Raw genomic sequence first — 17,690 nt, 5'->3', positions numbered from 1 at the left:
GTGAGCACGAAACCCTTATTATAGTGAAAGGGTCATCATGTGCAGGAAGGAGGTGGGCTACTAATCTGACATATTTTATGTGCCCCTGTCAAATGCACGCCCAGTTGAGGGCCATAAATCCAGCCCTGCATTTCTCTGGGAGGCCCAATGCTATTCCATGGTAAACAGGCATTTAGCTGGACAGCACTGAGCCTCCTGTTAGATTAAGTCCTCAGTAGGATGGCTATCCCGTGCCTGAGAATTGCAGTCCAATCATAGGCTGGTAGTGCTCCAGTACTGGCACTGCAACTGGGAGCCGTGGCCACACTAGGACATGATGTGGGTATGCCGGCGTTGGACTGGCGTAAACACAGTAAAAAGTCTGACAACACCAGGTTTTAGTCCAACCTATTTATTTGATAATAGACTCACAAGCTTTCGAGGGGACTGCCTCTTCGTCAGGTGAATGGAGAGTTCTCCATTCTCCATTCACCTGACGAAGAGGCAGTCCCCTCGAAAGCTTGTGAGTCTATTATCAAATAAATAGGTTGGACTAAAACCTGGTGTTGTCAGACTTTTTACTGTGTTCACACTAGGACATACCATATGGATCACCAATGATTCCCCAGCTAGAGGTGAGTGTGAACGAACTGGAGGTCACCAGCGAACAGAAGGGGGCATTGGAAGCATTAGCAGGGAGTGGCTTCCCCTGGAGCCCCGTTTTCCTGGTGCCAGATCACTGAGTCGGGCACAGAGTGCCTGTGAACAAGGGCCACAGGCTGAATACCAGAGCTGTTGGGGAGAGGCCCTTACATGTTCCTTAAGTGGCTATCTAAGGGCCTCAGTTGGCCTCTAATCAAGAAGCCACCTGCAACCCTTTCCACCCTGGACTTTATTACCAGCTATAAAAGTGTTAGGCATATTTGACTGATGTCATGAACCAACCAATCAGGTGATGGAGTCTGTTTATTTTCCAGTTGGTTTGGGGAGGTGAGCACCAATAGAATGGACACATCAGTGACAAATGGTGGAAGAGTGAGAGGCAGTTGGAGACATAAGGTCATGTGATGACACGCCAGGAATATATCCAATCAGAGTTGGCAGCCTTAGCACCTTCACACCCAGCGAGCTGATCAAGGTCAATGTGAATGGATGCCGTCTGTCCCCAGATCATTCGGAACAAAATCTCTTCCCTCCACACCATTGGGAACATTTCAAAATTATTTTTCAAGTGATTATGTGTATATATATATATATATATATATGTGTGGTTTGAAGTTTTAGGTGGCTACCCCACTGACAGAGAAAGAGGAGAAATGCTCACCTCCCCTACTGGCTGCCTTGATTGACCATTCCGAATTGGTCATTGCCGCACCCACCAATAAAGCTACATTCGCAGCCAGTGCCCTAACAAAGGTCAAGAAAATTGAAACAATGTCAGATCCTCCAGTGACACCAAGTAGCCTGGCTCCTAAAGGAGCTGTAAGTTCACCCCTGGATGCTTATCAGTTCCCCGCAGGATCAATTACCTATCCCTCCTGTATTTCCTTGGGGCCTTTTGAATGCTCCTCCAAGTCCCACGGAAATTCCATGGTCTGCAGTCATTCTGTTCTCATTTCCTCGGCCCTGTATTAAGTCACCCCCACAAAGCACGCACCATCTATGAAGAAACTAGCCAATTATTTAGGGCTGTTTGACAAGTGTAACCGGCCAGCAACATTTAACTGAGGGCTGACTCTGAAACTCAATCGTGTATCTTCATTGCTGCCATAGGCTCACCAGCCTAAATTGCATTTACTTGGGGCCCAAACTGAGAATTCCTACCCAGTGTTCTTGATGTTGACATGTCCTAATAGTGATGATGTTAAATTCTAAGCCCTCAGTTGGTGTGCATTGTTTTTCAGGGTATTATTGGTCCTAAAGGGGAGTCAGGAATCCCAGGAGTCCCAGGAATTCCAGGGCAAAAAGGTGAAAAGGGAGATATTGGTTTCTCCGGTCCACCTGTAAGTCTTTGTCTAAATTGTATTTCATTTCTTAAGAATGCAAGCAAATCCTCAGTATAAGTAAATAAGATGTCAGATATCAATAAAACAGAAAGCGTGAAGACTTTCTGGGAAGAAATCCAGCTGCTTGTAATTCCTGATCTTCGGTTCTTGATCCTTCTAGAATTGTTCACCTTTACCTTTCCTATCCTAAATAAACTGCCCCCTGCTGGATATCAATGCTAACATCATTGAGAAGCAGATTATCTGGTTACCATTTCTTAGTATGCAACTTTGCTTTGTCCAAATTGTTCACTGCATTTCCTGCATTAAAACATTGCCTGTATCTTTCCTTGACTGCAAAACAATTTGAGTAGAACATTTGGATTGAGGGCAAAAATCGGAATTCCACCAGTGGGAAATCAGTTTGGAATTTTCACCTTACTGCATTGATGGCGGGCTAAGTTTCCCGCCAATCCATGGCAGGAATGTCATTTGCATACATTATCATGTCACGAGTACTCATTAAAAGCCGATATCATGATTCCCCCTCCCAATCTTGCATCATGTCAGGAAATTAGACCAATCTAAATCATGTTTGGAAATGCTTGGCATGCAGCTGCCAACCCTCGCTTCGCTCATGACTTCAAGGTGAGTGCAACATTCAAAGGCCACCTGCAACAGCTTTCCACTGCATTCTCTCCAATGCAGTGCTACAGCACACTGTTGGGGATATAGGATTGGTCTGCTCACTGGCTCCCTCTAAACTCTGGGAGGGTGTGTTCTCTGGGTCACAGGCAGGCATTCTAAGACAGAGACCAGCACTGCGACTGAGTTTGGGAAGGAGGATGACAGAGACATGGGGGACATTGCTCTAGGATGGAGTTTTGGGGTGTTTTAGGGCAGAGGGGAGACCGAAAGTGAGGAAATTGGAGCCTGACATAGAAGGCTGGGATGCAGACATAATTATGGGTGGATGGGAATTGAACTATATTAATGGGTAGGGAATCATACAGATTCCAGTGTATTAACTCTGCCAACAGTTTTCTGCCGCAAGGCTCTCCAAGGAGGTTTGTGGATTTCCTCCATTAGCTGCAAGTCTTACAGATGTTTTTTCCTCATGAAATCCAGACTGAGATAGAGCTCCAATAGCATTTAATGCAGCGAATAGCGAAGTAAATATCTTTTTCCGCTTCAAATGCAAGCCTGACTATCAGCCCCTGTTCGTGCTCTTAATCTGACGGGTTATACTTTTCACCAAAACAAAGCTACAACTGCCTTTGGCTGTTTCCAAACTGAACTGTCTGCTCCAGACAGCAAACAAACGTAGATATTTTAAATGAAAGAATCTCCTATCCAAGGCTCCACCCGAATCACTGTCTCTGTGACAATGTGGCATGTTTTAGGATGCTTCAAATAGAAATGCAAACAAATGATTTTACCTTCAAGGCTACTCTTTGATACATAACCCATATTAACAAGTTTTTCATATGAGATTTACAACCCTTTTGCCAGACTCCCTGACTCCAATATAAGATTAGAGGTCAACTTTGACCTTGAAAGACAAACTCAGACTACCGTTTAACTATAATAAATTCCAGACCTACTTTAGAGTTACTTATCAGTTTTTTCAATCAGATCCCTATTTACCTACAGTTAAAATTTTAATTAATGAAACTAAAAGTTGTGTTCTAGAATGTATAAGTCAAAATCTAGATATTCACAACACAGCATACTACAGTCCCCAACAAACCATTCAATTTTCCTCTCTCTCCAGATATGTATACCTTGGAAGATTGCTGCTACTAGGGTGATGAGAATTTGATTACATTAGCTTGTGCAATATCAGCATCCTGCTTAACCTGGGTTGTCTTCAACTTCTTCTTCACCTATTTCTACTTCCCTAACATTGCCTATCTCTGCCCCTGTCTGTCTAATTTCCACAGAAACCCTCAAGCATATTTTTGTCACTTCTAGATTTAATTACATCAATGCTCTCTCGCCCTTCCACCCTCCATAAACCTCAGCTTAGCTGAAATTATGCGGCTTTAATATAAGTCTGCACCAGGTTATGCTCACCTATTATCCTAATCTTGTTGGCATTCACTGACTATGTTATAGCTTCAAATTTGTGTTTAGATTCTTGCATGGCCTCACTCCTCCTATCGCTGTGACCTGTGCAGCATTACATCCTTTCTGAGTTCTCAATCCTTCTGACTCCTGTCTCTTGTGCATCCTTCAGCCCATGATAGGAAGTTCTTCTGTCAGCTGCCTAAGTCTCACTCTCTTTGAACTCCCTTCATAAATTAAAATGTGTCTGCCCCTACCTCTCTTCCTCTATAGCTGTTCCAGGTTACCTTCTGGCTATTGAAGCAGGCGAATCCGGTGTAAATAATAGACACAGACTGCACCACCAACAGTGAAGTGGGGCTTCTAGAATTTCAATGCAAATAATAAATTGATCATTTTTTAAAATTTATTTCTATTTATTAAATTTTAGCAGCAACCATAATATACAGAAAATACTTTGCAGTACCACAATAACTTAACAAACTCATACTTGGAAGTGAAGGAAGGAGGAAAAAAGGCAAAGAATGAACCAGGGAAAAAATAAATAATAAGAAGATCACCAACAATAGGGGTTCTGCACTGTGGGGATTTTATGATTCTCTGATTCTATGAATCGTAGGACAGATACAGTTTCACATGATATAATTTATGCAAACTAATTAGTGCTATTTATGTGAAAAGTAGAGAACTGTAGTTCTTCAAAATCTTCTAGGAAAGGTTGACAAGCTACATAAAATCCATCAGTGGATCTTTTTACAGTGCACTTTATTTTCTGAAGTTTGAGATTTTGCATAAGATCACATATCCAAATTGTAAAAATAGGCAAGGACAGACTGCCTCCAGTTTAATCTTATGAGGTCTTATGAGGAAAGGCTGAGGGACTTGAGGTTAGGAGGTGACCTAATTGAGGCATACAAGATGATCAGAGGGTTCGATAGGATGGATAGTGAGAGCCTTTTTCCTCGGATGGTGATGGCTAACACGAGGGGACATAGCTTTAAATTAATGGGTGGTAATTATAGGACGGATGTCAGAGGTAGGTTCTTTACTCAGAGGGTAGTAAGGGCGTGGAATGCCCTGCCTGCAGCAGTTGTGGGCTCGCCAACTTTAGGGGCGTTCAAATGGTCAGTGGATAGGCATATGGATAACATTGGAATAGTTTAGGTTAGAGGGTCATTTGATTGGTTCCACTGGTCGGCGCAACATCGAGGGCCAAAGGGCCTGTACTGTGCTGTGATGTTCTATGTCTATGTAATAGAATAATGCCTCTAGCCAATAATGCTGATAAGGTGAGCGTATCGGTCTGAATTTTTGTGAGCGGGTTGCTACTTTGTAACACACCAAGGAGTGCTGGAATAGGAGAAGGTTCGATGTAACTAATGAAAATACATGAGAACGCTTTATGTCTATTTATACTTTGCTCCAAATTCCTTTCAAATGAGAAGAAGGAATATTGGCAGTGGTGTTCCCAGGAAGATGGCGGACTAGCTTTGTCCAATCAAGCTCGATGGAGCTCTTATTGCCTGAAATAGCATCCACATTTTTTTTGTTTATATCCAATGCAATCCAATCAAAGTCCAATTCAAAGTCTCAGCAAGTGAGACATCCCAGATCCAAGCTGACAAGACAGACATCCCACTTCCTATCTTGGGCTTGATCTGCATGACCCAAGTTGATTGGAGCAGGCATTGCACCTTCTCCAAGACGCAATCTCATTTGCATCTCAGCCAAAAGGCCAGATGCTGCTTTAAAAAATTGCTTCAAATGAAGCCTCAGTGTAATCTCGTGACTTCAACCAAGTGCAGGATGCCAAAACTACACTTGATCTTAGCCAAAAAGTCGAGAAACATCCACAAATGAACCTACCAGAGGCTTCAAGACCTCTGCAAAAATGGTCATAAGCACTAGTAAGTGTATTGATGATGCTTTGTCTCTTCTCCATTTAAAAAGACTTTGGATCTGTTTTGTCATTAGGTTACATTTCAGCTTCATTTGAAGCAATTTTTTAAAGCAGCATCTGGGCCTTTTGGCTAAGATGCGAATGAGATCAAGCCTTGGAGGAGGAGCTATACCTACTCCAATCAGCTTGGATCATGTAGGTCAAGCCCAAGACAGGTGGTGAGATCCCTGTCTTGTCAGCTTGGATCGGGAATGTCCCAACTTGTTGGGACTCTGAATTGGCTTTAATTTGACTTGATTGGATTGGAATTAAGTAAACAAAAAAAAAATCTCCTGGCTATTGAGGAAAGTGACTCTGCTGTAAATTATACAGACACAGAATGTACTATCACCAGTGATGTGAGACTCCTAGGGGCGATCTTACCAAAAAAATTAAATGCAATTTAGATATTACAATCAGCTTCGCGCTCTTTTCAAATATGATGCTGATTGCGCCAGATATCTAGTGCTGGTAAGGTCACGGAAGGCGAGGAATCAGGCACAAACTCGATTTTTCGGCTCTCTCACAATCTTACTGGTTTGCCCCGCAGTTGGCCAATGGTAAGATTGCCCACACCCTCATCCCTCACTGCCCTAGAATTTCAAGATCAATGATAAATTATTGAAACTATTCCTTGCTTTCTACCCAGGGTGAACCAGGAGTGAATGGTGATAAAGGTGAAAAGGGGGATGCCAGTAGAAAGGGTGATAGAGGTAGCCCTGGAGTACAGGTACGTGAACAAGCGCCTGTGTCGTTAATCAGAGTAAGAGGCTGAGAGTTATTTGGACATATCTTCACCTCAACTACTTCTGTGTACATTTCAGTAGTTTTTTTTTATCTATCACTTATCTGCAGAAAATGACTTTGTAATACCTGATCAGACTATCACAGGGACAGATGGGTTGGAGGCAGATGGGAAATCGAAATGGTAAGATTTCACAAATCTGCCAGCACTGTGGCCACTTCTGGAATTGGTGGAAGCAGTCTGACTTTGAACAAGAAAGCCGCTCGCTGGGGATGAGTCAATAATTATCACATGCTAATGAGGCAAATTTCAAATGACTTCAAGATGGATTTGTAATTAACCCTCCAGCGCAGGGTTCCTGGAGCTAGGGATGTTAGTCAGTGAGATGCAGGTGAGATGTAGGGATGAATCTCAATGTGTTTAAAGTTCTGGATGCTCGATATGAACAGGTTCCATGCGTTCAGCTGCTTTCTCAGTTCCCTCTGGTCACAGACAGAAGTTTGGAACTCTCAAATGGACAGCATCAGAATGGTGTGAGCGTGACATTGGGTGAGGAAGTGTGTCACCATCTGTGGCAGCAGCAGTGTGTTATGGGATTTCCAGACGTACAGGGAGAGTGGGGTACAGGGGATATCTGCACAACAGCAGAATACAGAATAACAAGAGTGGAAAGCAACGGAGGGACTGAGGTCACAGAAGGTACTAGCTGCAAAAGAAACTGCAGTTAGAAACTCAGCTTCATTGACTTAGCTGAAGAACAGTGCGATTGCTGGCTTAGATTGACACAACACCAGGTTAAAGTCCAACAGGTATTTTATTTGATAGCACAAGCCACAAGCTTTCAGAGCACTGCTCCTTCATCAGATGATTGGGAGTTCTGTTCATAAACAGGCCATGTAAAGACACAAACTCAATTCACAAAATAATGGTTGGAATGCGAGTCTTTACGGGTAATCAAGTCTTAAAGGTACAGACAATGTAAGTGGAAAGAAGGTTAAGCACGATACACATCTCTTTAACCTGTGCTCACCTAATGAAGAAGCAGTGCTCTGAAAGCTTGTGGCTTGTGCTACCAAATAAAATATCTGTTGGACTTTAACCTGGTGTTGTGAGACTTCTTACTGTGCTTACCCCAGTCCAATGCCGACATCTTCACATCTTAGATTGACACAGCAGGCAGAGATATCTGCAGTCTTTCTCAGGAATTATCCATTCATTCATTCTGTGCTAAATGTTGGGTGTACCTTAACAGTGTGCGCGATCAACTGGCTAAATTGTTATTTGGAAACCTTTTACTAAACAGTTTAAAATAAAGTCAAGGAATATGAAAGCACTACCTGTTTTTGATTCAAGGTCGATAATACATTAGTATCTTTAAAAGAGCAATCCTCCCAAGTAAAATTGTAGGAATGCATCATTTCGACAGCATTGACATAATTCAAAAGGACATATTGTTATTGCTGAGTAAGTCCTCGATTGAAGAAAGCAAAGATGCATTTGGACATGAGGAACAACAAAGCATTTGTCTTTGATAAAGTGGTGAACTCACAATTCACTGGATCCGAATATTGTTGTATTCCATTGAGGAAGCCAGGCGGTCCCTGTCAAGAGGTCAAGATGTAGTGTTGACCTCTGGAGTCTGGCAAATAAGAAGAGAATTATCTAGAAATTGTGTAAACAATTTGCTCACCGTTCATCACAAAAGCTAAAGCTACCATTAAAGGATCGTGGAATTGTGGATAAAGAATATGAATCTCGTGTAGAACAGATCGCGTCTCAATGTGATACATATATTAAATATCGGAAACCACCACCACTTCCAGTTGTAAATGTCCCATTAACCTGTGAATTTAACAAAGTGGGAGCCACTGGATTGAAGGATCAGAGTATTTACCTGCTACATTTTGTAGATATGGAACCAAATTCAGCATATCCAGCATATCAGACATCAAGAACAGAAAGACAATAATAGATAAAGTCATAGAAAACTGAGTTGGCAAAGGCCTTGGGTCACCAACAGAATACTTAGCAGATAATGGAGATGAATTTGCAAATGAAGAGTTAGGGACGTAGGTGAGAATTTAAAGATTATAATGATGCACAACTGCTGCAGAAAGTCCGTTCACTACTATTATTATTATTTTAGTTTTGTTAGTGTCATTAACAGTGCAATGAAATTACTGTAAAAATCCCCTAGTCGCCAAACTCTGGCGCCTGTTCAGATGCACTGAGGGAGAATTTAGCATGGCAATGCATCTAACCAACACATCTTTTGGACTGTGGGAGGAAACCAGAGCACATAGAGGAAACCCACACAGACACAGGGAGAATGTGTAAACTCTGCACAGGCAGTGACCCAAGCTGGAAATTGAACCCAGGTTCCTGGCATTGTGAGGCAGCAGTGTTAACCACTGTGCCTCCATGCTGCCAATAATAATGGCTTCTGTAAGAAAAGCCATACAATGGTTGTTGAAATGTTGCATGAATACTGGCAGATCAGCCAGACTATATGTTAGAAATGGCATTGGTATGGGCACTACACGCAAAACATTCCTTGTGGATGACTGGGGGAGTATCACCCATACCAATTAGTACACAGCCAGAATCCAAAATTACCTTCAGTACTATATAATGATCCTCTAGCACTGGAGAGAAGGATTAATACTCTACTTGTGCCACTCACTTAAATACTCCACATGCCAGCAAAAAAGCATTTATCAAAGCTGAAATATCAGAAAAAATTAGGAGAACTTTAAGTCTTCATATAAGACCATCTGGGGGAGATTTCTGTTCTGATGACCTGGTTTATTACAAGAGAGAATGATGCAGGGAATGGAGAGGTCTGGGAAAAATAATTGGATGTGACAGCAAAATTCTAATAATACAACATGGGAGTCAGAGTATATAAAAATACATTCTTCATGAGTAATAGGGATGAGTTATGAACTTTCAAACTTGAAGATGATGATGTATAGATATGCACATCGATCACGAAGAACATTAAAAAGTACTCCCGTGGGAATCAGTTGCCTAAAGTAGGATCCCAAATACCAGTCAGAGGGTTCAGGCAACTGGAGGGAAGCCATGATAGTGGGACGAGCAGGAAACTCAACAGACAATTATAAAAATTGACTAAGTGTACAAGAGATAAGGGTCATAGCTTGAGAGGAGGGTGTGGAAGAGTGGAGAGTAAGAAAACATAGTTTGAGTACTGATTCAGGTGATAAGTTTAGGAGGAGGGAAAACATAGTTTGAGTACTGATTCAGGTGATAGGTGTAGGAGGAGGGAAAGATCACATACAGTGGAAAGGATCTCTTGCAGACATTGTGATCGGAGTAGTTCAGAGGGGTCTCAACAAGAGAAAAGAGGCTGCAGCCTGACAAGGTGACAGTGCAGCATGGGTAATAGAGAATCTCTTTGGACAAGGCACAGAAGTAGAAGTCCTGGTGAACAAGAGGTGTTGGCAGCCACTAATAGATTAGAAGATAGGGTGACAAAAGAGGTTAAATCAAGAGTTACAAAGCTGGAAAGATTTTTGGGTTTATCCAGAGGTTGATCTAAGAGGTCAGTCTGCTCTGTCACACAGATAGAGTCATAGAGGTCATGGAGTCATAGAGGTTTACAGCATGGAAACAGATCCTTAGGCCCAACTTTTCCATGCCGCCCTTTTTTTAACCACTAAGTTAGTCCCAATTGTCTGCATTTGGCCCATTTCCCCCTATACCCATCTTACCCATGTAACTGTCTAAATGCTTCCTAAAAAACAAAATTGTACCCACCTCTACTATTACCTTTGGCTTGTTCTAGTCAGTCACCACTCTCTGTGTGAAAAAATTGCCCCTCTGAATCCTTTTGTATCTCTCCCCTCTCACCTTAAACCTATGCCCTCTAGTTTTAGACTCCCCTACTTTCAGGAAAATATATTGACTATCTAGCTGATCTATGCTCCTCATTATTTTGTAGCCCTCTATAAGATCACCCCTAAGCCTTCTATGCTCTAGAGAAAAAAGTCCCAGTCTATCCAGCCTCACTTGCAACTCAAACCATCGAGTCCTGGTAGCATCTGAGTACATCTACTCTGCTCTCTTTCTAGTTTAATAATATCCTTTTTATAATTGGGTGACCAGAACTATACACAGTATTCAAAGCCTTACCAATGTCTTATACAACGTCAACAAGATGTCCCAACTCCTGTATTCAGTGTTCTGACAAATGAAACCAAACATGCTGAATGCCTTTCTCACCATTCTGTCCACCTTTGACACCACTTTCAAAGAGTTATGAACCAGTACCCCTAGATTTCTTTGTTCTATAACTCTCCCCATTAACTGAGTATATCTGCCCTGGTTCAATCTACCAAAATGTATCACCTCACATTTATCTAAATTAAACTCCATCTGCCATACGTCATCCCACTGGCCCAATTGATCCCCATCCCATTGTAATCCTAGATAACTTTCTTCACTGTCCATTGTGCCACCAGTCTTGGTATCATCTGCAAACTTACTAACCATGCCTCCTAAATTCTCATCCAATTAATATAAATGACAAATAACAGTGGACCCAGTGGCACACCACTGGTCACAGGCTTCCAGTTTGAACAACAACCCTCTACAACCACCCTCTGTCTTCTGTCCTCAAACCAATTTTGTCTCTATTTGGCTACCTCACCCTGGATCCCATGAGATTTAACCTTATGCAACAACCTACCATGTGGTACCTTGTCAAAGGCCTTTCTAAAGTCCATGTAGACAACATCAAGTTCACTGCCCTCATCAACCTTCTTGGTTACCCCTTCAAAAAACTCAATCAAATTTATGAAATATGATTTTCCACTCTTATGTGAGAAATAAAAGAATGACCAGGGTGAGGTTAGGGCCAGTCAAGGAAAGTAGTGGGAACTTGTGCATGGAGTCAGAAGAGATACGTGAGGCATTGAATGAATATTTTTCTTCAGTGTTCACTAAGGAGAGACCCATGTTTTTGAGGATGTGTGTGTGATACAGGCTGATAGGATGAAGGAGGTAGACGTTCTGAGGGAAGACATATTAGCAATTTTGAAGAACCTGAAGGTCGATAAGTCCCCTGGGCCAGATGGGATACATCCTAGGATATTTTGGGAGGCAAGCGATGAGATTGCGGAGACTTTAGCTTTGATCTTTGGGTCCTCACTGTCCACGGGGATTGTGCCAGAGGACTGGAGAGTGGCAGATGTTGTTCCTCTCTTCAAGAAAGGAAATGGAAATGACCCTAGTAATTATAGGCCAGTTAGTCTTACTTTGGTGATCGGTAAGTTAATGGAAAAGGTCCTGAGGGATAGGATTTATGACCATTTGCAAAGATACAGCTTAATCCAGGATAGTCAGCACAGTTTTGTGAGAGGTAAGTCTTGGCTCACAAATTTGATTGAATTCTTTGAGGAGGTAACTAAGTGTGTAAATGAAGGTAGAGCAGTTGATTTCGTAATCATGGATTTTAGTCAGGCATTTGATAAGGTTCCCCATGATAAGCTCATGAAGAAAGGGATAGAAGAACATTTGGCCAATTGGATAAGTAACTGGCTGTCTCATAGAAGACAAAGGGTGGTGGTGGAGGGAAGATTTTCAGACTGGAGGCCAGTTACCAGCGGTGTACCACAGGGATCAGAGTTGGGTCCTCTGTTATTTGTGATTTTTATCAATGACTTGGAAGCGGGGTCTGAAGGGTGGGTTAGTAAATTTGCTGATGACACCAAGATTGGTGGAGCAGTGGATGAGGTGGAGGGCTGTTGTAGGCTGCAAAGGTTCGTTGATAGGGTGCAGAGCTGGGCCAAAAAGTGGCAGATGGAATTTAACCCTGATAAGTGTGAGATGATTCATTTTGGTAGGACAAACTTGAATATGGATTACAGGGTCAATGGCAAGGTTCTGAGGAATGTAGAGGAACAGAGTGACCTTGGGGTTCATATCCACAGATCTCTGAATGTTGCCACTCAAGTGGATAGAGCCATGAGGAAGGCTTATAGTGTGTTAGCGTTTATTAACAGGGGGTTTGAGTTTAAGAGTCATGGGATTATGCTGCAACTCTACAGGACCTTGATGAGACCACAGATGGAATATTGTGTGCAGTTCTGGTCACCTCACTAGAAAAAGGATGGGGAAGCATTGGAGAGAGTGCAGAGGAGATTTACCAGGATGCTGCCTGGTTTGGAGGATAGGTCTCATGAGGAAAGGTTGGGGGAGCTGGGGCTTTCCGGTTTAGAATGGAGGAGGATGAGAGGTGACTTAATAGAAGTTTGTAAGATGATGAGGGGGATAGATAGAGTGGACATTCAGAGACTATTTCCTCAGGTGGATGTAGCTGTTACTAGGAGGCATAACTATAAGGTTCATGGTGGGAGATGTAGGAGGGATGAGGTAAATTCTTTACTCAGAGAGTGGTTGGGGTGTGAAATGCACTGCCTGCTGTGATAGTGGAGTCGGATACTTTAGGAACTTTCAAGCGGTTATTCGATAGGCACATGGAACACACCAGAATGGTAGGGAATGGGATAGCTTGATCTTGGGTTCAGACATAGCTCGGCACAACATCGAGGGCTGAAGAGCCTGTACTGTGCTGTACTGTTCTATGTTCTATATTCTGAAGCCATGCTGACTGTCTCTAATCAGTCCTTGCCTCACTAAATGCCTAATGATCCTATCTCTCAGAATACCTTCTAACAGCTTACCCACTACAGATTGGAGGCTCACTGGCCTGCAGTTCCTAGGCTTTTCCAGCAACCCTTTTTAAACAAGGGCACAACATTAGCCGCCCTCCAATCTTCAGGCACCTCACCTATGGTTATTGATGACTCAACTATCTCTGTTACTCGACCTGCAATTTCCTCCCTAGGCTCCCAAAATGTCTGCATATAGATGACTTTTTGATCCTTAAGAGGCCCTACTCTCTCCCGAGTTACTCTTTTGCCTTTTATGTATTTGTAGAAGCTCTTTGGATTCTCCTTTGCCTTAGATGAATTTAAAAAGGGGCTATCAGGTGGGACCTTTAAGGATAAGGTTAGGTTGGTAGCTAGGGGTTTTGAGGAATGCTTAAGGAATTTAATGGGATTAGAGTAGGCTCTTGCACTACAAGAAACATGATTCCGAAGATCATTTTAACCACTTATTATTGGAAATGTAACTCCATAGTTATCAGAGCGGCTCTTCTACAGGGTAACCTACTCAACAGGGAAGTATTCTTACAACCTCTAAAGTAATATGAGGGAAGCTCTGGAAATTGAATAAATGTGTATATGGGTTAAATGATGCTTCTCAGGTCTGGTATGTTTTTGGTAAGAGCAGCTCTGATAAAGATAAGAGATGCAATCTTACCAGCATTTACGCCACACTTTGACAGCAGCAAAGTCAGAGAACTTGGCACTCAGCCAATTCTCCATTCACTGCGGGAGGAGGGGAAATCCCATCAGCGTGAGCAGTGGTAAGATTCCAGCCACAGTGTTCACAATTGAAGGTGAACTTATAGGGTCATAGAGGTTTACAGCATGGAAACAGGCCCTTCAGCCCCTGCCACCTTTTTTTTAAACTTCTAACTAACCCCAATTACCTGCATTTGGCCCATATCCCTCTATACACATCTTACCCATGTAAGTATCAAAACGCTTTTAAAAGGACAAAATTGTAGCCTCCTCTATGACTACCTCTGGCAGCTTGTTCCAGACACTCACCACCCTCTGTGTTAAGAAATTGCCCCTCTGGACGCTTTTGTATTTTACCCCTCTCACCTTAAACCTATGCACTCTAGTTTTAGACTCTCCTACCTTTGGGAAAAGATATTGACTATCTAGCTGATCTGTGCCCTTCATTATTTTATAGACTTCTATAAGACCATCCCTTAGCCTTCTATACTCCAGAGAAAAAAGTTCCAGTCTATTCAGCCTCTCCATATAACTTTAACCATCAAGCCCCAGTAGCATCCTGCACTCTTTCTACTTTAATAATATCCTTTCTATAATAGGGTGACCAGAACTGCACACAGTATTCCAAGTGTGGTCTTAACAATGTCTTGTACAACTTCAACAAGATGTCCCAACTCCTGTATTCAATGTTCTGATCGATGAAACCAAGCATGCTGAATGCCTTCTTCACCACCCTGTCCATCTGTAACTCTACTTTGAAGGAGCTATGAACATGTACCCCAAGATCTCTTTATTCTATATCCCTCCTCAATGCCCTATCATTAACCGAGTAAATCCTGCCCTAGTTCGATCCACCAAATGCATCATCTCGCATTTATCTAAATTAAACCCCATCGGCCATTCGTCAGCTCACAAGACTCAGCCTTGTTGTATTGGCATTGCTAGGGAAAACTTGCGTGCATCTTTATGATTCATTTGGATGATTTTCTGTGGGTGATGACTTTGAAGAAAATGTTATTAATCAGCTTAGGAAGGAATTTAAAACTGGCAGTCAAGCTTCTGGCCCTTCAGGTATGTGCTTTGGAGGTTAAGCAGGGTGAATCAGATGTAATCTTACATCAAAAGCTTGCTTTGGACAATGTGAGTCATACCAAGCCTGAACAGAAAGGTGCATCAAAGGCTGAAAAGGAACAGTTGAGGAGTCTTGCCAGGCAGCTCAGTTGGTTAGACAAACAAGACCAAATGCAAGCTTTGACGTGCTGGAACTTAATCATATTATGAAAAATCTGAAAGTGGAGGACATCTTGAAAGTGAATAAAACATTTTTAAAAATGGAAAATAAAGAAGTATATACTGAGATTTCCAGCATTGAGCGTCCTGGTAACATGAAATAAATCCTTTATAGTGATGCTCAAGTGCAAACCTTGGCTATGGATTTTCCAGTGTCAGAGAATTGCTGATATTCCTTGTAGGAGAGAATGGGGAAAGTTGCTCCTGGTATGGGAAGCAAAGAAAATAAGGAGAGGGCCGAAGAACACGCTAGCCATTGAAACTCTTTCTTTCATTGATGCTATCAATATAGCTTTTTGTTTGTCTAAGATTGTGGAGGAAATGCTGTGTGAAAAGCGAGTCTGAAGGAACAATACAAGGAATGTTATATAGATAACCACTATTTGTGGGTAATATACATTCCCAGAAAAGTATAAATGTAAAAAGGTGTAGGATAGATAGAGCCAGTTTAAACAGATGTTGAAGAGGAAAGAAGGCCGGAATTTTACCGCCTCGCCTGCCACAGAATTAGGGTAGGCCAGGCTCACAGAATGACATTCTCCATTGGCCTCAGGTGGGATCTAATGAGCCTCAAGAGGGCAAGGGTAAAATTACGGCAGAAATCTCTAATTGAAGATGGATAGATATTAGTCATTGACAATTGGTTTGTTCCACTAAGAAGAATGTCTCTATGGGAAAATTGTTGCAAGTTCTACAAGACCCTTTTCACTCTGTAACAGAGGGGACTCTGAATTTCTTTTTCTCTGTCATTATATCGGTGTACCTGTGTCTAAATGTATCTATTAGTTTTTTCTTGAAGGAAAGGGTCTTTGTCAGTGTTAGAAATGCGGGTCCCTTTCAGAGTAAACCATGTCATGCTTCAGAGTGAATTGAGAGTGGCTGATGCTCATTGAAGCTTGTACTTTAGCGCTGGATGTTCCCTACAATGGGAGGCATATGGAGAGGATCCAGAGGAAAGAGTGGAAACCATTGCTTGTACTGACAAAGTGTCACAGTAAAATAGTTGTGAATATTCAGAAGGTCTTCTGCTGCCTAATTTGGTAAATGAATAGTCAAAAGTGCCAGCCTTTTCCAGAAGTACCCGGCATCACAGATGCCAGTCTTTAGCCAATCAACTCATTCCACATGACGTCAAGTAATGGATACTGCATTTGACCCAGACAATATGCCAGCAATAGTACTGAAGACTTGTGCTCCAGGACTTGCTGCTCCCCTAGTCAAGCTGTTCCAGACAGTTACAACACAGCATCTTAACCAGCAATGTGAAACATTGAAGAGAAACTACTTTTCCCAAAGGGTTGTGAATCTGTGGAATTTGCTACCCTAAAGTGCAGTGGATGCTGGGACATTGAGTAAATTTAAGGAGGAGCTAGACAGATTTTTAATTGGTAATGGGTTGAAAGGATATGGGGAGAAGCAAGAAAATGGGGCTAAGGAGCATATCAGCAATGATTGAATGGTGAAACGGACTCGATGGGCCGAATGGCTGAATTCTGCTCCAACATCTTATGAACTTATTGCCCAGGTATGTCTTGTATATCAAAAAAAAGACAAATCCAACCCAGATAATCACTACCCCATCTACTCTCACTCATTAGTAATGTGATGGAAAGGTTAATCTGCAGTGCAATCAAGCAGCACTTGCTTAGCAATAACCTGCTCACTGATGCTCAGTTTGGGTTCCACCAGCATCACTCAGCTCCTGATCTCATAACAGCTTTGGTGAGGTGAGAGTGACTGCCCTTGACATCAAGGCAGCATTTGACCAAGTGTGACATCAAGGAATCCTAACAAAACTAGGGTCAATGTCCTGCATTCGGAGCAATCTTCCGCTAGAAGTGCCAGCTGGATGATCCATCTCAGCCACGTCCAGTGGTCTCATCTTTGCGCAGTTATATGTCTTTTCCTTAAGTTTGATACTTTCCCTAACTTTAATTAACATTGATGGTCGGTCTCCCCTTTATAATTTTAATGAATTTTAATGAACATATGTCAATGAAATGGATGGAAACAGTTCCAAATCATAGGAATTGAATTGAATGATGGATTCATTAATAACAAACATCGTGCTATCTCTCTTTCATAGGGAAATCCTGGTTCCATAGGTCTTACAGGTTTACCTGGTCAAAAGGGAGAAAAGGTAAGAATCACAGAATTGCTACAACGCAGAAACAGGCCATTCAGCCCGTCATGTCTGCACTGGCTCTCCAATTGAGCACCAAGTGCCATTCCCCTACTTTCTGCCTGTGGCCTTACACATTCTTCTTTTTCAGATTGCAATCCATTTCTGT

At 42.2% G+C, this 17,690-nt stretch overlaps 1 protein-coding gene across 1 annotated transcript in view; it reads left to right on the top strand.

Moving 5' to 3' along the window:
* Positions 1 to 17,690, top strand: part of LOC145351488 (uncharacterized) — a 166,773-nt gene that overhangs the window by 131,077 nt on the left and 18,006 nt on the right. Inside the window, exons 12-14 of the mRNA XM_080201085.1 lie at positions 1,884 to 1,982; positions 6,620 to 6,700; positions 17,486 to 17,539. Coding sequence (XP_080057211.1) covers positions 1,884 to 1,982; positions 6,620 to 6,700; positions 17,486 to 17,539 — 234 coding nt within the window. The remainder of the gene's footprint in view (positions 1 to 1,883; positions 1,983 to 6,619; positions 6,701 to 17,485; positions 17,540 to 17,690) is intronic.

The sequence above is a fragment of the Carcharhinus amblyrhynchos genome, chromosome 13 (assembly GCF_965287045.1).
Source record: "Carcharhinus amblyrhynchos chromosome 13, sCarAmb.v2.hapA, whole genome shotgun sequence".
Lineage (NCBI taxonomy): Eukaryota > Metazoa > Chordata > Chondrichthyes > Carcharhiniformes > Carcharhinidae > Carcharhinus > Carcharhinus amblyrhynchos.
This window is presented reverse-complemented; position numbering and strand designations above follow the sequence as displayed.